The sequence below is a fragment of the Gobius niger genome (assembly GCF_951799975.1).
Source record: "Gobius niger genome assembly, chromosome: 14".
Classification (NCBI taxonomy): Eukaryota; Metazoa; Chordata; class Actinopteri; order Gobiiformes; family Gobiidae; genus Gobius; species Gobius niger.
The window spans coordinates 828,903-852,591 of NC_136865.1; the positions used below are offsets into that span (position 1 = coordinate 828,903).

Here is a 23,689-nt window from a genome sequence, read left to right on the forward strand (position 1 = left end):
ATGGATGGATGGTAGTGTGCCTTGTAACAATGTGTAATAACATGTACCTACAGGTTGCATATACGATGGAAAAATGTGCATTAGTATCTTGGTGGTACATTATGTAATAAGACATACGACCTAAACTCCAATCCTAACCTTCAGCCCTAGCCCTAAGGATCTAATGTCTTATTTAGTGGTGGGACTCGATTAAAAAAAATGTAATCGAGTTAATTACAGGTCGGTAATTAATAAATCGCAATTAATCGCATTTTAATTGAAAACCAAAAACGATTTTTTTGCACCTAAATGATTCAATAATTAGATTCATGTATTCATTGTTATTAATCTGTATAGTTATTCAAGTAACAGAGGCAAAGTGTATTTATAGCAATTTAGCTAAGTGTTTTAGTCACTCTGATCATTCATGTAACTTGTAGAGTACATTAATAGTATTATTTATTAATTAACAGAAATAATATCTATGTATAAAAGTAAAATATAAATAAAGCAAAAGGGCCATAAAACAGCAACTTTAAGTGTTTAACAATTGCAGTAAATAGAAATCAAAGTGCCATTTCATATACTGACAAGGACTAGAGTTATGTTGGCTCAGAAGCCCATCATATTGGCCAGAGTGGGCTGGCTGGAGTGGTTCCATGGTTCAGCTGTTTGCTGAACGCTAACATAGGCATCCAGGACGTCTATGTGTTTGTCCAACATGTTTTGCATTGAGATGGTATTTTAGTAACTACGATGGAAGGCAAACTCTTTTTTTGCACAACTTACACACAGCAGTACAGCTGTCTATCGTCCCATCAGGACGTTTTTAATACAACAGAAGCGTCTCCATCCATTGCTGTTGTGTACGGATGTGCGTCTGATACGGACGTACCAGAAACACGCAAATAGAAAGGTTCCAACTTGGGAGTTCCGGCTTGAGGGGAAAATAGGGGAAAATACGATTAATTGTGTTAAAAAATGTACGCGTTAAAATCTTTGTTATTAATTAATCGTGAATTAACGTGTTAAAGTCCCACCCCTAGTCTTATTACATTATGTAGCTACCTCCAAAGTACTAATACACATTATTCCATTGAGTATGTGCTACATAGGTACAAGTTATTGTCACATTGTTACATAGCACATTACATTGTACTAAATCTAGTTGGGTACAATGTATCAAGGCTGAGTAAAATAAAGTGTTAGCTAATAAGATACTAATGCGAAAACAGTTAGCTAATTAGATGCTAATGCTAAAAACAGTTTGCTAATAAGACGCTAATGCTAAAACAGTTGGCTAATAAGATGCTAATGCTAAAAACAGTTGGCTAATAAGACGCTCTTGCTAAAAACAGGTAACTAATACGATGCTAGCGTTATGTGAGTGAATAAAACCTCTTCTAAATAAAGTTAAACCGAAGTGTGACCAAACACACAAACAGGTGCCTCTTCTTTAACCTTTATTTCATCCAAAACAGAAACACAAACATCACTGAGGTCCAGGCCCTGTCTGGTTCTGGTGCTGGGCCTGCACCGGGACTGGACCTGGTTCTGCTGCAGAGTCATTCTGGAAGTGGCCCGGTCCTGAAGTCAGGGTCTGATTTGTGTTGGCTGTCGGTTCTGGACCTTGGGTCATGTTCCCGGTCCGGTCCCTAATCCAGTCCAGGTAGCGTGAGACCCGGGTGTAGATCCCGTACTGACCCGGCCGGGCGCAGCCACGCCCCCAGGACACGAGGCCCGTGAGGAACCAAGTGTTTCTGAAGCGGGTCACGAGCGGCCCACCCGAGTCGCCTTTACACGAGTCCTGATGCCCTTCCAGGAACCCAGCACAAAGCATGTTCTGGGTCAGGACCAGCCCGGTCTGGTCCTCGCAGGCCTGAGAGCGCACCAGCGGCACCTGGAGGACACAGGAGTTACTACAGCAGCACCTGGAGGTTAGGATTACTACAGAGGCACCTAGAGGTAAGGAGGAGTTACTGCAACAACTATTATTATTACAACTACTGCAAACCAAAGTCACGTGGACAAAGAGCTTTAACAATAGATCGAACGTGGCCCTCATTGTCGTGGTAAACGTGTTGGCCATCTTACCTGGCCGGTGAGACTAAAACCTAGGCCACCAATGCTAAACCAGTTTGAATATGTTAATTGATCCAACGGCAGAATGTGAGACACACTCATGTTTGTGATTGGTTTATTATTAAGTTTTAAGTCTCGTATCTTAGTCAGGATCAGGTCATTTCTTTGAAACATTGTGTTGTTTAGCTGCATCAGCATTGTTTTCTCCATTCATTCCCAGGGTTCAGTGTTTAGCATTCATTGTATCACTGTCCCAAGTTTAATAAATATTGATACACCACAAAAAGTACCAAAAAAATAAGGACAAAACAAATATTATATTTGACATATACAGAAGTGAATTATTTGTAGATATAGATTTGATAGAGGAAATTACATGAACAATGGAGCTAAATCTGAGCCTCCTTCAAAACTGGAATACAGTCAGGTCTGTAAATATTGGGACCTCGGCTAAATTTGTTATTTACAATGTTTTTGGCTTTATAAACCGCCACAAATGAAACAACCAAGATTTGCTTAAATTGCAGACTTTCAGCTTTAATTTGAGGGTATTACATCCATATCAGATGAATGATGTAGGAAATACAACCGTTGTTTTGTGTGCCTCTTTGGCTGCTCAGCGGTTCCATGGCCATGGTCCATGGTCTGCTCTTCCCTCATTATAACGTCCATCATACTTCATTTCAAGTGTGATATTTGCATTTTCCATACTGTTGCTGTTAATTCTCAATCTCACATCCAAAGAGCCAGGGTCCGATTTGCTGGGGGGGATTTTCCCCCCAACATGTTATTATTATTATTTTTTTATGAATGCCTGAAAGCTGACAAGCTCCAGGGATGGCACAGGCCATTTGAAGTTTCTCATCTCCTGTCTCCCTCGCTGCTCCTCGCTTAAAGGAATAGGCCACCGTTTTTACATACTGAGATATGTTCTTACCTGAGCTTTGACGAGTTCTTTAGGACCTGTCTGATCTTCCCCCCTGCCTTCAATCACGTAAACACAGCGCAGACGGCGTTAGCATTTAGCCTCTCCCTCTCTCTTCCACGTTTTCCCTATTTAAATATGGTTACGTGAAGTGTTCCACTTCAAAGTATAATTGCACAAAATTAAACAATGTGGATTTTCTAAGGGAATAAAAAGGGGAACTATATTGTAAGGCGTAATAATACCAGGAGTACTTCGAAATCCGCGCAGTAATCTTTACTTTACTGTGCGGATGCCAAACTACTCCTGGTATTATTACGCCTTACATTATAGTTCTCCCTTTTATCCGCTTAGAAAATCCACATTGTTTAATTTTGTGTAATTATACTTTGTAGTGGAACACTTCACGTAACCATATTTAAATAGGGAAAACGTGGAAGAGCTTGGTAGCTTCTATCTTGACCTGTTTTGGAGCTATAGAGGAGAGAGGGAGAGGCTAAATGCTAACGCCGTCTGCGCTGTGTTTACGTGACTGAAGGCACGGGTGAAGACCAGACAGGTCCTAAAGAACTCGTCAAAGCTAAGGTAAGAACATATCTCAGTATGGAAAAACAGTGGCCTATTCCTTTAATGTAGTCTAAACCTATACAGAGGAACACGTAACATAGGCCTATGCGTCTTACAGTATATATAAATATCTGCCTCGGCTATAGGCTGGATCATTACGCATTGAATTGGGCTGTGCATGCTTATATTCAGCCCAAAAACACACACGGGCATTCATTAAACAAAAAAAAAACATAAGTTCTGCTATAGATACAGATATATGTTACAAGGCAGATCCAGAGCTGTTTAGACAAGACGTCATTAGCTCCGCTCAGCGAGTCAGGTGCAGAGTCCAGGCCTATCTGTCAATGGTCAGGGCCTTACAGGACAGAGCGGTGCTCTCAACATCTTGGTGGACTCTTTCTCCTCCAGGGTTTACTGCTAGTGTGTGTGACCAGGTTGTTGTTCAAGAGTTTGGGGCATAATGTCACGTTAGTAGCATCAACTTCACCCTCCACTCACTCCCCCAGCAGCGCGCACGCTCGCGCCAAACACACACACGTGCACATGAACACCCACACACATGCAGTTCAACAGCATGAAATGTATGTGCTTTGTATGTGTGGCACTACCAATGTTATTGTTAAATATAGGCTAGTAGCTTTTATTAATTAATATTCATTATTATTATATAGCATTGGAACATCAGCGTCTGGTTCTCTGTTGTTCTCCGTACTTCCGTCTTGGTTCCGCTGGGCTGTGAGCGCCCAGTGTGTGTTTACGTCTCCTAGGTAGATATTGCAGATATTTGCCGTTAATTTGTCTTCGTAGCCGCTAATACGAGTTCTTCTGTAGTGTCGCGGATGGTTGAGGGCTTCATAGCACCATTCCATGGCACCAAGGCTCTGCTCGGCGATGGCGGTCCAGGGTCTGCTGGGATCCACGTGTGAGCACTATCGAAGCACCGGGCCAGCCGAGGAGCTTGTGTGAGCGTGCGTACAGTCTAACATTATCTTTCATTTTATTGGTCGAGGGGTTTGGTCATGTCCCTACTTTTGTTCTCCTGCTCCATTTTGTTTACCTTCATGGCACTGAAGTACAATTTTCATAATAATTCTTTACATTTGTGTAGTGTCTGACCAAAATGAACCTTGAAGTATTTGCAGCTGTAGTGGTTGTATTGCTGAAGTAGTGTCAGTATTTGCAGTAGCAGTATCAGTAGTAGTTTCTGTGGTGGTAGTAAATTATTTCTGCAGTCGTAGTATTTGCAGAATTGCAGAAGAAGTAGTACTAGTAAAGTAGAGGTAAAGTACCTCTAGTCTCTTCATGATTCTGGACGTAGGCCCGCTCTCATGCACTCGTCCCCAGCCGCTGACCAGGTGTGCGCTGACACTCAGTAGTTGTGTGTGTGTGTGCGCGCTCGTGGACAGGCAGACGGGCACGGCGTGTGATGTCACGGCGAGGGGCGTGGTCAGCCGCAGCAGAGCGATGTCATTATCGGCCGTGCGCGGGTCGTAATGCTCATGCACGTGAAGAGCAGACACCGAGACTTCCTGTTCCGAGCCTTCAGCCACGTCTAGGTCATGTTCCCCTGAAACAACGAGTTACAACTGGTCAGAACCTACAGAACAAGGTCAAAACCACAAAGCAGACACCGAGACTTCCTGTTCCGAGCCTTCAGCCACGTCTAGGTCATGTTCCCCTGAAACAACGAGTTACAACTGGTCAGAACCTACAGAACAAGGTCAAAACCACAAAGCAGACACCAAGACTTCCTGTTCTGAGCCTTCAGCCACGTCTAGGTCATGTTCTCCTGAAACAACGAGTTACAACTGGTCAGAACCTACAGAACAAGGTCAAAACCACAAAGCAGACACCAAGACTTCCTGTTCTGAGCCTTCAGCCACGTCTAGGTCATGTTCTCCTGAAACAACGAGTTACAACTGGTCAGAACCTACAGAACAAGGTCAAAACCACAAAGCAGACACCAAGACTTCCTGTTCTGAGCCTTCAGCCACGTCTAGGTCATGTTCTCCTGAAACAACGAGTTAGAACTACAACATGACCACAACAGAACCAGGTCCAGGTCACATTATCCTGAATGGGTTGGTAATAACTCTCTCTTATACCATGGTCTGGGTGAATACTCGATTCTGCCCAGGAGCCACATATCGGTGTTTACTTCCACGGAAAAGAGCAAGATTAGTCCTGTTGTGATTCTGGCGATGCAGCGTGTGCTGATGTTTCGTTGAGCCTGACGGAGATCCTCGTAGCAGCGAGAGGCTCACTCTGATGAGCCTTTAGACAGTGACCGGCTAAAATCCCACATAAAATAGTCCCTGTAGTCTGGCATACTTAGCGAGTTTAGTAAATGAAAACAACATTTGTTATAAAATGTTACGTTTGTGGGACCATGGTGTAAGTAGATTAAACAAGGTTATAATGCATAATATAATATAATACTTGGTGCGCATCGTGCATTATAACCGTCTAATGCACAGCTCCTCATTGTTTAATCCTTACCTAAACCCTGGTCAGTTGAGTGCTCAAGTTGTTTACATGCATGATTGAAGAACTGAGCCTCTGTGTGTTTCCTCTGTCAGTAAAATAACCCATCAGTGCAGTACCTGCCACTGCCTGCAGGTGGCGTTGCTCCACGTCCTCTAAGCAGTGGGCTGCGGTCAGGACCCAGTCTGGATTCAGGAACACGGCTCCGCAGAAAACACGGCCTTTGTTCTTCAGGAGGATCTGACACAAACAAAAAACTGCATGTATTATATACTGTACGAGTCTTTTTAAGTTTTAAGTCCTACGTCACCTCACACCTGAGTTTCAGTCTGAACGGTCCTAATCTCCACTGATCACTGCTTATTAGCCAGCACCATTAACATTACCTTCATTGAAGATGGACAGCTCCTTTAGGACTGAGAGCCTACACAGACAAGTTTTACTGAACCTCAGTGAATAGAGACATGCTGCATGTCAGTTTGAAGCACAGAACCTGGAGAATCCAATTGTATTTTGATCGCAATTGTAATTTTGATCTTTGAGCAACAGTATGCTAACGCTAGCGGCAACTAATCGAGGCTGGGACAGAAAGTATGTTTGAATCTAGTAAAGCAGATGTGTCCAAAGTGCGGCGCGGGTGCCAAATGCAGCCCTCAAACCATTTTTGGTGGCCCTCGGGTTGTTGCTGAATCAGCACATGTCACCAGAGATGGTCCTTATAATTCTACACAATTCTAACCTAACAACTAACATTGTGAGACAGAGCTGGCATTAAGGTTTTACGTATAAATACATATGTGGGGCACAAATTAAAGCTCTGCTAAATACGCCTAGTTGAAGATTTCACAGCACCCCCCCATCACCCCTTGTACATTTATGAAAAAACAGATCTATTTGTAATGATCACATCAGAAGATAGATCACTACAAATAGATCAATACAGACAGATGTCAGTATTGGTATCTGAAGCAGAAAACCTGGATCGGTGCATCTCTAGAACCGACTAAACAGGATTTTTTTAAATATATCAACCCTATGCCCCTATTACAGCAGCACCCGGCAGACATATGGAAAAATCAAAAATATTGTTCAAAAATATCGGCTGTGCATATCAGCATCTGCCCGAGAAAAACCTATATCGGTCGAACTCTAGTGGTGTCCCTTAAAAGCTGTCGGACACTCGGCTCCTCAGTGTTTAATCCACATATATCTCGGTCCCACAAACGGAAACTGTTCCTGGGCCGGAGTTATTTCACTTTTTTAAACTTTTACATGAGGCTAGTTCCAGCTATGCAAAATATGGGCCCCCCTTTAACTTTTCAACATTTTGCCATATAGACCATAAACATAAATATATTTAATTGAAATGTTATGTGAAAGACACACACTAAGTGACACACAATCGGGAAGTGAAATTTATACATGATTTAGATTTTTTTTTTATCAATAAAAAACTGAAAAGTGTGATCTGCAAAAGTATAGGCTCCCCTTTCCTTTTAGTGCAACTAATTGCCTTCAGAAGTTTCCTGTTAATTTCTGAATGACCACATGTTGACCCAATGCCTAAACAGCCTGTGTGTAATCTAATGTCAGTTCAAATACAGCTGCTCTGTGATGGTCTCAGAGGTCTGTTCAGAGACTATCATCATGCATCAGCATCATGAAGTCCAAGACAGGTCCGGGATAAAGTTATTGAGTATGTTTGGTTAGGTTATAAAAAGATTTCCAAAGCTTTGAACATCTCTCAAAGTACAGTTAAATACACCATCCAGGAATGGAAAGGAAAGCCGTGACCCCCAAACTGGAGGAGTGGCTCCAGCAGATCTCAGGAAATACATCAGACATCTCGGTCCAATGAAATGCAGTCCTAGGAACAGCAAAGATACTGCGCAGAACCCTCAAGCTCCCAGGTCCCAGAGGACCCGAGCTTGGAGAAAAAAAGAGACCGCCCACGGAGGGTGAGGAAGAGTTATATATATAGGAGACAGGGACAGATGTAGAAGAATGTTAGAGAGAAAAGAGTCTGTTGTCCTCTCACCGTCCAGGGACACTCCCCTCTGGGACACTCAGACCCGCCCACAATGCGCCTCCTGGTGTCCAGCGGAGGAGGAGCCACGCCCTGAAGAACAGGGACTGTCCCACAGGCCCAGGGCCCTACAGGTCAGAGGTCACAGGTTAGACATTATTCAGCTTATTCCACAGGTTCGCATGGGCGCCGCCATGAATTCGCCCCTTTTCGCCTATCTGTTAACATGAGGCTGGAGAAGTCCACATAAAATCAGCCACTACACAAAAACAAAGCCATTTTCAGGCCGTGCACAGAAACGGTGCAGTGTTGACATGTTGGTGCAAATGAACATTGGACATTTTACACAAATCAAGCTACTAAACATCAGATTTTAGCAGTCATAGCAGGTTTTCGGTCGAGTGCAAATGCATGCTTTGCGCCTGTGCTTTCTCCGGTAAACCTGTGGGCGTTGCTTCTGGAAAAAAGTGGGCCGGCGGAGGCGTGTACTACAAGCAGCGCTGACTTCAACGAGCGCTTGCTGCATTCCCTTCTTTAGGGTGCTATAGGGTCTCTCTTTACACTTTCATGTCCATCCAAGCGGATACAAGCAGCTGATAAGAGCAGCTGCATTTGTTATGTTTAAAGGCTGTGTTTACAATGTGTGTCAGTGCGCGGCAGATTTACCTCCTGATGAATGAAGAGCATCAGCGGTCGTCGTAATCAAGCCCCATGTTTCATATTGCATTGCTGCTCCTCTTGAACAGCTCAGTCCAAAAAAGAAGACGCGTATTTCACAAAAAGGGCGCAGAGCAAACTTCCATCAATTCAGCCGCTCCAAGGCGGCTCAGTAGCACAGCGGTCCCGGGTTTGGTTCCCACCAGGATGGGGTCTTTCTTTGTGGAGTTTGCATCTTCCCCCCATGACTGCATAGGTTTCCTCCGGGTACTACGGTTTCCTCTACCACTATAAACATGTACAATAGGCTAGGATGAATGGGCGTGTATTTGAGAGTGGGGGATGACGGATGGAAATTAGCCCAAGGCTACAATCCTGCATGGCATGTTTACATGCATGAGCCCTATGTATGTTCATTAACATATACTGTCCCAATCAATAAACCAATACAAAAAGAATAAATAAAATAAAGATTCCTGTAGCTGTAGCTAAACTCTTCAAACAAGTTTCCTTGCAACCACTGTATAACACTGCAAGTTCTCCGCAGCCAATGTGACAGTTTCTGATGTCTAAAAAAAAAAACAATTCTTAAAGCCGGACCCAACCCAAACCCGACTGTTATGCGTGACATCTCAGCCCGACCCGGCGCGAATTTCGGATCGGGCTCAGGCCTAAAATCTTACACAAGGCAACTCAATCCGCCATACAAAAGAGATACAAAAATCACAATCAGGTTAAAGTTAAGGGAATGAACAAACATAAAAACCTCAAGACAAGGTAAATACACCATACACAAGGTTACGTGTGTAGGGGAGGGGCAACCCCCTGTGGACTGGAGGGTGGGGGCGGGGGGGGTGGATCAAAGGTCCTGAATCCAGATGCAGAAGGATTGGGACATGGTTAAGGAGGGGATGTGTTCAGTAGGAATGTCACAGTTACTGTTGAAGCGGTAAACCCCGATAAAAATGTTGACTACAACAATTACCCTTTCAATTTAAAAAATATATATCTCGGTGGACCACCGCGCCAGCGGTGTAGGCACTGTGAGCCTTACCAGCTGCCGTTTCATTTGCCGAAGTTCACGTGTAGGCACACTTCGTAGCTTAAAAAACAAAACTTTCTCAAAGCTGGAATCACGTCCAAAGGAGGAGACGACAGCTCTCAGGACATCTAGCCTTCAAAGAAGACCAAGTCTAAAGTCAGGGCATATTTTGGGTATTTTAAGAATGCCGAGGGACAGTTGATAGACGACAGTTATCTGTTTGCAGAACGTGCAGGAAAAAAAGTGTCTGCTAAAGGCAGCAATACTTCGAACCTCATGACTGATCTGCGTGACCATCACCCACAACTCTATAGCCAATGGAAGTAAGTTAACGTCAGTGTTTTAGCTGAAATGCATGATGTGGGGACTTTGGGTTGAGGGAGAATGCACCATAGTGCAGCCGCAGCGCCACCGCCAGCATTTAAGCCGTATCAATAAACCAGGGCAGCACCTAATCCAATAAGCAGGTACCCTGTTATCAAGAGTCCAAATAAGTAAATATCTGTGATGTCTTCGACCAACGGGATCCTCTACTTACACTGTGTTCCAAATTATTATGCAAATTGTATTTTTGTGTCAAAAATGTAAAAAAAAATAAAAAAAATAATGAAACTTGTGGATGGTATCGTGTCTCGGGGCTCTATGAATCACTGACATTAATCTCAGAGACCTAGGATGATTCGTTTTCAGGCTAAGCCCAGTTAAAAAGGGCTTTATTATGCAGATCATCATTTTCAAGAAAAAAGGGAAAGAAAGGGTCTCTCTGCTGATGAAAAGCGTGAAATAGTTGAATGCCTTGGTCTAGGTATGAAAACCTTCGATATTTCATGAAAGATTAAGCGTAATCATCGAACTGATAAGAGATTTGTGGATGATTCAGACACACTCGGGTTTGTGCAGATAAAGGCACAATATGGACGGTTTCTGCCAGACAAACACATCAGATTAAGAGAACAGATGCTACAAAGCAGCATACAGGTATTTGTAGCTGTTTGGTGCCTCTGGAGTCTCCCGAACATCAAGGTGTAGGACCCTCCAGAGGCTGCAGTTGTGCATAAACCTTCTATCCGGCCTCCCCTAAACTGTTCATTGAAGCTGAAGCAGAAACGGCTGCAGTGGCTCAGAAATACATGAGGACTCATTTTCAAACAGTCTTGTTCACTGATGAGGCCATGTAACCCTGGATGGTCAAATCAATGGAGTAGTGGATAGTTGGTGAATGGCCACAATGTCCCAACAAGGCTGTGACGTCAGTAAAGAGGTAGTGGAGTTATACAGTATTTTGGGCCAGAATCATGAGGAGAGAGCTGGTCGGCCCCATTAGGCCCTTTTAGGCTCCCTGAAGGTGTGAAAATGACCTTTGAAAAATATGTGAAGTTTCTGACTGACCACTGTCTTCTATGCTACAAAAAGAAGAGCCGTGCTTTCCCGAACAAAATCATCTTCATACATGACAACGCACCATGTCCTGCTGTAAAGAAAACCTCTGCATCACTGGCTACTATGGACATAAAAGGAGAGAAACTCATGATGTGGACCCCCTCCTACCCTGACCTCAACCCTATTGAGAACATTTGGAGCCTCAACAAAAAAAACATCTATGAGGGTGGGAGGCAGTTTTCATCCAAACAGCAGCTCTGGGAGGCGATTCTAACATCCTGCAAAGAAATCCAAGCAGAAACTGCCAAAAAACTCACAAGTTTAATGGATTTAAGAATTTTGAAGCTGCTATCACACAAGGGCTCCTATGGTCAAATATAACTTGACCTGTTAATATTTTTTTGATTGAAATATCTTTTGATTTCAGTAAATATGACCTCCTAGTGCTACAAATTCAACAAATGACCATTTTCAGTTAATTACAAGCTTTAAAATGTATTGAAACGATGAGTTGCATAATAATTTGGAACAGTGGATTTTGAGGTTTTTACTATATTTATTTTTGAAAAAAATACCGTTATCACTAGGACATTTTTTCCACCACATTTAATTGATCCTCTACCAGTTAAAGACTTGAAAATTATGCTGACTCTCATTTGAGTTGACAATTTAGAAAATCTTAGAAAAATGTCATTTGCATAATAATTTGGAACGCAGTGTACTTTACGCAACGGGATCCTCCACTTACTTTCACAGCTGGGACTTTCACCCAGCTGTGAAAGTCCTGTCAGGGCAGATGACTTCCTTATCAATTGCACTGAGAGACCAGATAATCGATCAAGTCAAAGACACTGGCAGAGGTAGGAAAAAAGCACGTAAGCCAGGAGCAGTCTGAAAACACGTCTGCACTCGACAGAGACAGGAAGTAACCAGTAGGGGGCGTGTCTCACCTGCGCTGCTGCAGGAGGCGTGGTCTTGGTCCAGGAAGTATCCATCGGCGCAGCTGCACTTAGGCCCCGTCTCCGTCTCCTCACAGAAATGTGTACAGCCGCCGTTGTCCACCAGGCAGCGCCGCAGAGCCGCGCCGTCGTCTGAAATGAGGAGGCGGGGCTAAGGACCGTTTCATTTCTTTTGATACTCTAATATTCGTCTAAAACCAGGAAATAGAACAATAATGCGTGAAAAATCTGCACATTTACGGGTTCATCTCCACTGTAATGTCAATAAATGTGGAAGAAACAGTGAGGAGAAAACAGGATCTGAAGATAGATTTTTTTTCGGTTATGCTTTCAATGCTTTTATTTTTTTTCAATACCGGTCATTAGGGCTGCTCAGTTATAGAAAAAATAATAATCACGAATATTTTTGTAATAATTGAAATCACGATTATTTGTTTGCTTTAAAACAAATCTTTATTTTATTTATTCACTTTTTTTATTATTTAAAAAAACAACTATGCACAATATTTTCTTTGGACAATAGTTGAAAAAAAATTCAATATGCTCACGTTTCTAAACTAATCCTCTATTGAAAGATACCTGCCCCCTGCTGGCCAGCCCTCACACCAGTCCAACAGAGCTGCGCAACCCGATGACATCATCACACAGCGCTAATGTTTTTATGTTGGACCAAAGCCTGAGCCTTTAGCTCGTGAAATGCGAAGGGAACAGAAACAATCAATCAATCAAATTTTATTTGTATAGCGCCCAACAACAACCAGAAGGTGCCCAGAGCGCTTTCCAGGATAAAAACAAGAATCACAATAGACAACAATAAATACAAAAACACATAAAAACAGCAGTCGAGTCGGTGGCTATGTTTCGAAAGCTTTTCTGAAAAGATGTGTCTTCAACTGTGATTTAAAAACACTCAGCTCTGTGATGTTTCGAAGCTGTACTGGAAGTGCGTTCCACAGTTTGGGCCTTGCGCGGCAAATGATCATCACAGCAGCATGAAATGGTCAGAGTTTGAGACTTTTCTAAACAAAAGTCATCGAGGCTTCTAAACAGCTGTTCTCCTTTCAGCACAAGGTGAGCTCTTAACAGTGACGTTATCTGAAGAGTTAGGCATAAAAAATATGAGTACGATATTATTAAAGAGGGGGGGTATTATGCTTTTTTCAATCACATAGCACCAGTCTATAGCACACTACAATGATGACCAAACCTTCTGTTGGTCTGTAAATGTAGTAAAATTTAAAAAAAAATTGCTCTCTCAAAATGGCTGTAGTGAATGTCTTGAAATAGGCCTCTGTCTCTTTAAGAACCTCTGAGCCTTTCCGACACGCCCCCTCCACACGCTGTCTGTGGCATCAGTGGGGAGGGGGTTCTGCTGAGGAGCAGTGGTTGGTTACTCGGCTGGTGACCAAAGCTCGGAGGCGTCTCCAGGAGGTGGGGGCGTTCCTAGGAGGACTCAGGCAAACCTATCCCTAAAATGGCCGCCATCAGAGATTTTACAGATTACTCAGAAATATGTGAATGTGCCAAGGCAACACTTCAGCCATGTTTTTAATGAGGGAATGACAGAATAACATGATGTAAAGCTTGAAAAAGTGGATTTTGCTTAATACATTTAACAGTTCGGTCATGCTGCGCTGGTATTTCAGCTGATCAGCCGCGTTCAGGACGGACGTTTTTTGTCGATTATGCTATTTTTGTGAACGTCTAGTGAGTCACTGAGGGCCACTTACAGAAAACTATACAAACAACTCAGTAGAGGTCAGATATATAACTTCACATCTATTGCATTAAATTATGCAAATTCAATGAAATGTTAACTATGCTCTGTGTTTCCCACAGATTTCAAGTGGACTGTGGTAGGAGAGAGCACCCCCTAGGGGGGGGGGTCCGGGAGCCCTCCCCCGAGACATATTTTTTTAAATTTAGATGCATTTTCCTGCATTCTGGTACATTTTAAGCAATAAATAATAACTATTTTTGGCTATTATGCTGCTGTGAAAATAATAATTTCTGGTTGATTCACCGTAATAATTCATGTGCTTTGACAACAATACAACAATTCATCATAGTTTAGTTTTTACTCAAAAATTACATTTTGGATTTTTAAATAACATAATATGTAGGCTACACAAAATGTCGATGGACGATATCATCGTCCATCGTGATGAATGAGCAACATCACGATGTAGAGCCATCATCGTGATGCCACGCCCCCTCCTGTCAGAAACATGCACTGGTCTTCTGTGGGCCTTGTAAACCTACAAACTGTGCAGGGATTGCACTGTAAGTTAAATCACAGATGTAACTAATATGCGCGCTAGTGTCAGTAGCCTGTCAGAAGCCATGATGTGTCAGCCGTAATTATTAAAGTAAAGAAGCAGCTGCTCTATTTCTGACTCGCGGGGCTCTCTCTCTCTGCAACTCAGAGTTTAACACCGCGTGGTTTTGTTTTGCTTTGCTGCGTACGGAAACTTAAAGTGTTTTAAAATGACGAGATGGCGCTCACATCGGAGCTAAATGAGCGCGCGGATTATTCTCATGAAGGACCGAGAGAGGAAAGAGAGAGGAGAGAAAGAGGCGGTGCAGGAGTTACAGGGTTACGAGCTCACGGACCGGGCGGCGCGTGGAGCGGCTTCAAAAACGTAAGCTACGACGCAAACTTCTAAATATTGTCCCGTTCACCCACTGTTTCTTAAACATTACGTTAAAATTGAGCAAATGCAAATATTAAGCTCCGATTTACATTTGTATTAGTGTGATAAGAGCCTTGGAGTTCACGCTCTGAATAAGTCGACTTTACGCACGAGTTTTAACACATTTCTTTTGCAAGAGTCGTGTTCCGTGACTGTGTTCAGATCATGTTTAGTTTAGATCCATTTATCCTGCAATCTCACATTTTCCTAACATACATAATATGCAGCATATATAGGCTATGTAAATGTCTTAAAAAAAATACTTATAATGAGAAATGGACGATATCATCGTCCATCACGATGGTTCACTGTAAACATCGTCAACGGCCAATTAAGGGGACATCGCCCAACCCTAGTCGCCCCCATTTATTTCATATATATTCAATAAAAGCAAAACAATATTTATGCATTTTTAAAATTATTATTATTATTTTTTGATTTTGGCCAATTAAAAGTGTCGTTTGGACACCCCTGGTCTGGTGTAATAATCTAAATCGTAATTGAATTTTGATTAATTAATTGTCATTCCTGAACGTGTTATTCCCCCAAACCAAACTTGACATTAACCAGGTAACCAGCACTAGATAGAGGCGGGATTAGAGGGTAAGGCGGAGTTAGTGTTATGGACGGGGTTAGTGTTGGGGTTGGGTTAAGTGCTAGTTTTATATTGTCATTAAATTAAAATCAGCCTATGATGCAGTTTTGTTGCTTATGAAAATAGTCCATGGTTCATTCAGCAGCTATTGTTTTATAACCCAGCGAATCATTAATTAGACCTAATGCTGAGCATGTTTTAAGTCTGAATATTTACCCATTAAAGATGTCACAAAGCATATACATGGCCACCAGGGGTAGCTGTTTCCTCAATAATGAGCCCTGACAGAGAGCAGCAATTTTAGGGGTCTTACCCCCGGCTCACATTAAATCCGGCATCCGCGAACTTAGAAAGTCATTAAAAACAATGCTGCACACTACCGAGGCCTCCGGCGGCCTTCCAGCGTCAGTCTATTTTTGCCGGACGCCGGAGCCCCAGCGGATCAAGCAGACAGAAAAACACGAGCCAAGCAGGAAGTCAGGTCTCGTGAGGAAGGAAGATCCGGTGTATTTCAAAATAAAATAGGTCTGCTCGCTACTTATTTGGTCTCGTTTACCACCTGTACACGCACGTAACGTCGTAGATGTAAACATTTCTCCATTACCAGTGATACGGGGGCAGTAGTGTGTTAAAGCCTCCACTTCACTGGGGAGAGTCGTTGTACTCGCAAATGTGGCTTTTGTTACAAAAACTACGTATATACGGGGCTAATCGTAAACTCGCACCAAGCGGGCAACCCTCGCTCACTTCTGCCGAGTGCCGTTTCTGTGCCTGGAGCAGCGTCTGGCGCCGGAGCCGGCGGAGCCACAGTGTCAGCCGGACTCACTGTGAGTGGTAGTTTGGGGCAAACCCGGACTGGACAGGACCGAATCCAGACCGAACCCGGACCGTAGTTAATGTGAGCCGGGGGTTAGGGCGTGGTTAGTGTCAGGGGTGGGGTCATACCCAGGTCACAGTGGAGTCCGGAGAAACCTTCGGGGCAGAGGCAGGTGAAATCCTGGCCGAGGTCGACACACGTTGCTCCGTTTGAACATGGTCTGGACGAACAGCGATCCTGGACTACAGACACTACGTTACCCACAATACACCGCTGTACGGAGCCTACTCAGTACGACTCTTACCTCGGTATGTTTTCCAGAACTCATTCTGCAACAAAAGAAAAGACAAAATAAAGCATTTACATCAGGATTACTTCTGCTTTAACCGACTGGACGGGGCTGGACGGGTTAGTACTTAGAGATGGATTTGAGAGCCATTAAAAAAACCTGCTCTTTTTAAACTTTTATCTTACTAACTGATAGTAAGATAAAAGTGCTGAAAAAGCAACAATAACACAATTTAAAAACTAAAGAGCAATGAAAAAGCAACAGAAAAAAAAAACCATGACAAAAACATTTCATAAATCTGATTAAAACATGGCAACAAAAAAGCCACTATTGGTTTTGCAGTTCCTAGATTTCAAATAAATGAGTTGTTACACAGGCCAAGCCTCTCCATCGAGAATAATTTAGATTTGGATAAAGCTGAAATTAAGCAAATGAGCTCAGTTAAACGTTTACGACTTCAGCTGGAGAACTCACAATATCAACGATGCCGTCGATAAAAGGCACTTTTAGATTCAAATCATCTAAACTGACACAGGGACTGATTTGTTATGACCCAGCTCTTTTGCATCACTAAAGGACAGATATTTGGATATAGCCGAAGAATACACTTGAGATGAAGCCATCTCAAAGATAAGAGGTTTCATTGCCGTTGTTCCGAGTTACAAAGAAGTATAACTAGTTGGTCACTTCTGAGAGAGAGAAGTGAAGTCCCAAAAGTTGACAGTTGCTTTTAATCCTTTGCACTCCTCTGTGCAGAGAGGGTGACCACCTACCAATGAGCTATGTGCATGAAAACTATGGTGATGACCATTGTCTATCAGCTAGTCTCCACTGGCATGGTCTTGTATTCTGTAGCCTTGAGTCAGAAGCTTGTTCAGATTGAGTTCAATCCGGACTGATATTTAGGCTTTGGAAACGTTTTTTTGAATCAAATCTAATAAAAACAGGTTGTAACTGTCGGACAAATCATTTTTAGTGCATTTAGCTTTGACTTTAGAGCAGAAAGCTTTCACTCGTGTGGCCTGCTCTGTTGTTGAGCTGATTCTTGTATTTGTTCGGGGGAGTTCTGGGGATAAAATATCCGGCTTCTAACCTGTGAAAATTTCCCTACATGTACATCTGGGTCTGATCTCAGTGGCCACGTTACATCGGTTGAATTTCTACGTACCATTCAGCGAGCGGGGGAGGCGGGGCTTGTAGGTGACGTCAAGCATTTGCGCCGCATTAGCTGGTTGTAGTTTGGCAATGGCGGTGGATGCAAAAGTAATGAAAGCTCTTCAGTCCGTTCTGGCTCGGCTCCAAATATCCAGAAATTAAAATTGAAGCTAAAGTTATGATAGAGTCATGATAGAGTTATGATAGAGTCATGATAGAGTTATGATAGAGTTATGATAGAGTCATGATAGAGTTATGATAGAGTTATGATAGAGTTATGATAGAGTTATGATAGAGTTATGATAGGATTATGATAGAGTTATGATAGAGTTATGATAGAGTTATGATAGAGTTATGATAGAGTTATGATAGAGTTATGATAGAGTTATGATAGGATTATGATAGAGTTATGATAGAGTTATGATAGAGTTATGATAGAGTTATGATAGAGTTATGATAGGATTATGATAGAGTTATGATAGAGTTATGATAGAGTTATGATAGAGTTATGATAGAGTTATGATAGGATTATGATAGAGTTATGATAGATTTATGATAGGATTATGATATAGTTATGATAGAGTTATGATAGGATTATGATAGAGTTATGATAGAGTTATGATAGAGTTATGATAGGATTATGATAGAGTTATGATAGAGTTATGATAGAGTTATGATAGAGTTATGATAGAGTTATGATAGGATTATGATAGAGTTATGATAGAGTTATGATAGGATTATGATAGAGTTATGATAGAGTTATGATAGGATTATGATAGAGTTATGATAGAGTTATGATAGGATTATGATAGAGTTATGATAGAGTTATGATAGAGTTATGATAGAGTTATGATAGAGTTATGATAGGATTATGATATAGTTATGATAGAGTTATGATAGAGTTATGATAGAGTTGTGATAGGATTATGATAGAGTCTTAATAGAGTTATGATAGAGTTATGATAGAGTTATGATAGGATTATGATAGAGTTGTGATAGAGTTGTGATAGGATTATGATAGAGTTATGATAGAGTTATGATAGAGTCATGATAGGATTATGATAGAGTTATGATAGAGTTGTGATAGAGTTATGATAGGATTATGATAGAGTTATGATAGAGTCATGATAGAGCCATGATAGAGTTATGATAGAGTTATGATAGAGTTATGATAGAGTCATGATAGGATTATGATAGAGTTGTGATAGAGTTATGATAGGATTATGATAGAGTTATGATAGAGTTATGATAGAGTTGTGATAGGATTATGATAGAGTTATGATAGAGTTGTGTAGAGTTATAATAGAGTTATGATAGAGTTATGATAGGATTATGATAGAGTTATGATAGAGTTATGATAGAGTTGTGTAGAGTTATGATAGAGTTATGATAGGATTATGATAGAGTTATGATAGGATTATGATAGAGTTATGATAGGATTATGATAGAGTTATGATAGGATTATGATAGAGTTATGATAGAGTTATGATAGAGCTATGATAGAGTTATGATAGAGTTATGATAGGATTATGATAGAGTTATGATAGGATTATGATAGAGTTATGATAGGATTATGATAGAGTTATAATAGAGTTATGATAGAGCTATGATAGAGTTATGATAGGATTATGACAGAGTTATGATAGAGTTATGATAGGATTATGATATAGTTATGATAGAGTTATGATAGAGTTATGATAGGATTATGACAGAGTTATGATAGAGTTATGATAGGATTATGATATAGTTATGATAGAGTTATGATAGAGTTATGATAGGATTATGACAGAGTTATGATAGAGTTATGATAGGATTATGATATAGTTATGATAGAGTTATGTTAGAGTTATGATAGAGTTATGATAGAGTTATGATAGGATTATGATAGAGTTATGATAGAGTTATGATAGAGTTATGATAGAGTTATGATAGAGTTATGATAGGATTATGATAGAGTTGTGATAGAGTTATGATAGAGTTATGATAGAGTCATGATAGGATTATGATAGAGTCATGATAGGATTATGATAGAGTTGTGATAGAGTCATGATAGGATTATGATAGAGTTATGATAGAGTTATGATAGGATTATGATAGAGTCTTAATAGAGTTATGATAGAGTTATGATAGAGTTATGATAGAGTTATGATAGGATTATGATAGAGTTGTGATAGAGTTATGATAGAGTTATGATAGAGTCATGATAGGATTATGATAGAGTCATGATAGGATTATGATAGAGTTGTGATAGAGTCATGATAGGATTATGATAGAGTTATGATAGAGTTATGATAGGATTATGATAGAGTTATGATAGAGTTATGATAGAGTCATGATAGGATTATGATAGAGTTATGATAGGATTATGATAGAGTCATGATAGGATTATGATAGAGTTGTGATAGAGTCATGATAGGATTATGATAGAGTTATGATAGAGTTATGATAGAGTTGTGATAGGATTATGATAGAGTTATGATAGAGTTATGATAGAGTTATGATAGGATTATGATAGAGTTATGATAGGATTATGATAGAGTTATGATAGAGTTATGATAGAGTTATGATAGGATTATGATAGAGTTATGATAGAGTTATGATAGGATTATGATAGAGTTATGATAGAGTTATGATAGGATTATGATAGAGTTATGATAGGATTATGATAGAGTTATGATAGGATTATGATAGAGTTATGATAGGATTATGATAGAGTTATGATAGAGTTATGATAGGATTATGATAGAGTTATGATAGAGTTATGATAGGATTATGATAGAGTTATGATAGAGTTATGATAGGATTATGATAGAGTTATGATAGAGTTATGATAGGATTATGATAGAGTTATGATAGAGTTATGATAGGATTATGATAGAGTTATGATAGAGTTATGATAGGATTATGATAGAGTTATGATAGAGTTATGATAGGATTATGATAGAGTTATGATAGAGTTATGATAGAGTTATGATAGAGTTATGATAGAGTTATGATAGGATTATGATAGAGTTATGATAGAGTTATGATAGGATTATGATAGAGTTATGATAGGATTATGATAGAGTTATGATAGAGTTATGATAGAGTTATGATAGGATTATGATAGAGTTATGATAGAGTTATGATAGGATTATGATAGAGTTATGATAGAGTTATGATAGAGTTATGATAGAGTTATGATAGGATTATGATAGAGTTATGATAGAGTTATGATAGAGTTATGATAGGATTATGATATAGTTATGATAGAGTTATGATAGGATTATGATAGAGTTATGATAGAGTTATGATAGGATTATGATAGAGTTATGATAGAGTTATGATAGAGTTGTGTAGAGTTATGATAGGATTATGATAGAGTTATGATAGAGTTATGATAGAGTTATGATAGAGCTATGATAGAGTTATGATAGAGTTATGATAGAGTTATGATAGGATTATGATAGAGTTATGATAGAGTTATGATAGGATTATGATAGAGTTATGATAGAGTTATGTTAGAGTTATGTTAGAGTTATGATAGGATTATGATAGAGTTATAATAGAGTTATGATAGAGTTATGATAGGATTATGATAGAGTTATGATAGAGTTATGATAGAGTTATGATAGGATTATGATAGAGTTGTGTAGAGTTATGATAGGATTATGATAGAGTTATGATAGAGTTATGATAGAGTTATGATAGGATTATGATAGAGTTATGATAGGATTATGATAGAGTTATGATAGAGTTATGATAGGATTATGATAGAGTTATAATAGAGTTATGATAGAGTTATGATAGTATTATGATAGAGTTATGATAGGATTATGATAGTTATGATAGAGTTATGATAGGATTATGATAGAGTTATAATAGAGTTATAATAGAGTTATGATAGAGTTATGATAGGATTATGATAGAGTTATGATAGAGTTATGATAGGATTATGATAGAGTTATGATAGGATTATGATAGAGTTATGATAGAGTTATGATAGAGTTATGATAGGATTATGATAGAGTTATAATAGAGTTATGATAGAGTTATGATAGGATTATGATAGAGTTATGATAGAGTCATGATAGAGTTATGATAGGATTATGATAGAGTTATGATAGAGTTATGATAGGATTATGATAGAGTTATGATAGGATTATGATAGAGTTATGATAGGATTATGATAGAGTTATGATAGGATTATGATAGAGTTATGATAGGATTATGATAGAGTTATGATAGAGTTATGATAGGATTATGATAGAGTTATGATAGGATTATGATAGAGTTATGATAGAGTTATGATAGAGTTATGATAGCTGTTTCACTCACTCGGGCTTATTACATATGTCACGACCAAACCCTAGCGAAAATCATATCCAATGGTTTCAAAGGAGTTCACCCCTCCCACCTGATAACAGAGCTCAATTGTGAGGGTCCAGACCCTTGAACGAAACGCAATGAGTACGAGGGTCTGGTAAAGCCAGGCTAGTGAAAATCAAACCTTTTCACATGTTAGAGCCGAGAACCGTTCACCTTAAAGAGCTGTTCAAAAGAGCCACTTGCTCAGGAACGTAATAGTACAACTGCAGAACGCCTTCCTCCTCCTCATACTGCAGTAGAACTGTAGAAGTACTGTAGTAGTAGTATTAAAGTACGCACAGTAGTCCCCTCGTGCTCGAACACCTCCCTCCTCCTCGTCCTGCAATAGTACTGTAGTAGTAGTAGTAGTAGTAGTAGTATTAAAGTGCTCACAGTGGTTTCAGTGTGTTCAAAGACCTCCCGCGCCTCCTCGTAGCTGCAGACCTCCTCCACACACTCCCTCCTCAGGTCTCCTTTCTGAAGCTCCTCCCACCAGCCGGAGTTAAACCTGCGCCTCCTCACGAGGGCCTGTTCCTGAGACCGGATCGAGCGCAGAAGTCTGTGAGCGCGGACTGGACCTAAAAAAACTATAAGCATAAACATATATAATACATAACTACACATACTGTATACATAATATAACCACATAAACACTTCCCCTAACCCTAACAACATAATACACACAAACTAATCCTAAACCGACCGAGACCGATCCCGGTCGCTATGGGCCTTGTTCCAAACGATTCCTTCAGGGAAAAGGTAGCGCTCAAATTGTGGACTGATCGCCTCTAACAGTTTCTCTCCACGAGCCGATCACTTTAAACAAGGCACTTTCCTTCAGTTTGGACTTTTTATTGTACTGTATTTTAAGTTTCTCATTTAGTAATGTCCTTTTATGTTTCCATTGTGGATTTTATCCTGCAAATGGCTGGGGGAAAAAAGTCTGTGGGTGGAGACAAGCTCCAAAAACACTACAGACGCATAAGGGTTAGGTTACAGTGCATCCAAAAAGTTTCCCCTCATGTTACATCGCCTCATTCCAACATGGAATAAGTCAATCTACACACAATACCCCATAATGACAAAGGAACTGGAGAAAATGTGCTCAGTTTATGTGGTGGTAAAGACGCGTCTCTATAAAGTCACACAGCTGACAGTGAAGTCAGAACAGACACTAAGCCCTGAAGTCAAAGGTGTCTGTAGACTCTGAGACAGGTTTGTGTCGAGGTACAGATCTGAGGAAGGCCCTGAAGAACAAAGACAAAAAGTTCAGAACCACTAGGACTCTACCTAGAGCTGGGCTCACCAAACCAAAGCCATCAGGGATAAGGGCCTTGGTCAGGGAGGGGACAGAGCTCCAGTTATTCTGAGGAAATGGGAGAAACTACAGAACTACAGGACAAACATCTCCACCATAAGATCTGATTAATATAGTTTAGTTTATTGTATTGCCGTTGTAATAATACAACAAAATTTAAGGGCACAGGTAAAAGTGGTCACACAGAAAGTCCTGATCACATTACAATGTAATGAGAGCTGTAGGTGGGCAGCAGATTAGTGGATGTCCATCCGTAAAACCTGTAAATTAATAGATCAATGACAAAGTAACTGACCTGAGGACTGACCCGAGGCGGACTGGGCTGAGGACAGTCCCAGTGAAACCAGTGACAGCAGAAAGAGCAGCTCCAT

At 40.5% G+C, this 23,689-nt stretch overlaps 1 protein-coding gene across 1 annotated transcript; it reads right to left on the minus strand.

The window, feature by feature from the left end:
* Positions 1-1,434: 1,434 nt before the first annotated feature.
* LOC306973374 (coagulation factor VII-like) lies at positions 1,435-23,689 on the minus strand (the record flags this gene model as incomplete). Its single annotated transcript, XM_079570300.1, has 9 exons — positions 1,435-1,879; positions 4,846-5,123; positions 6,160-6,280; positions 8,079-8,194; positions 12,096-12,236; positions 16,338-16,451; positions 16,514-16,538; positions 22,394-22,587; positions 23,614-23,689. The coding sequence occupies 9 exons, from the start codon at positions 23,687-23,689 to the stop codon at positions 1,472-1,474; spliced, it is 1,473 nt and encodes a 490-aa protein (XP_079426426.1). The 3' UTR covers positions 1,435-1,471.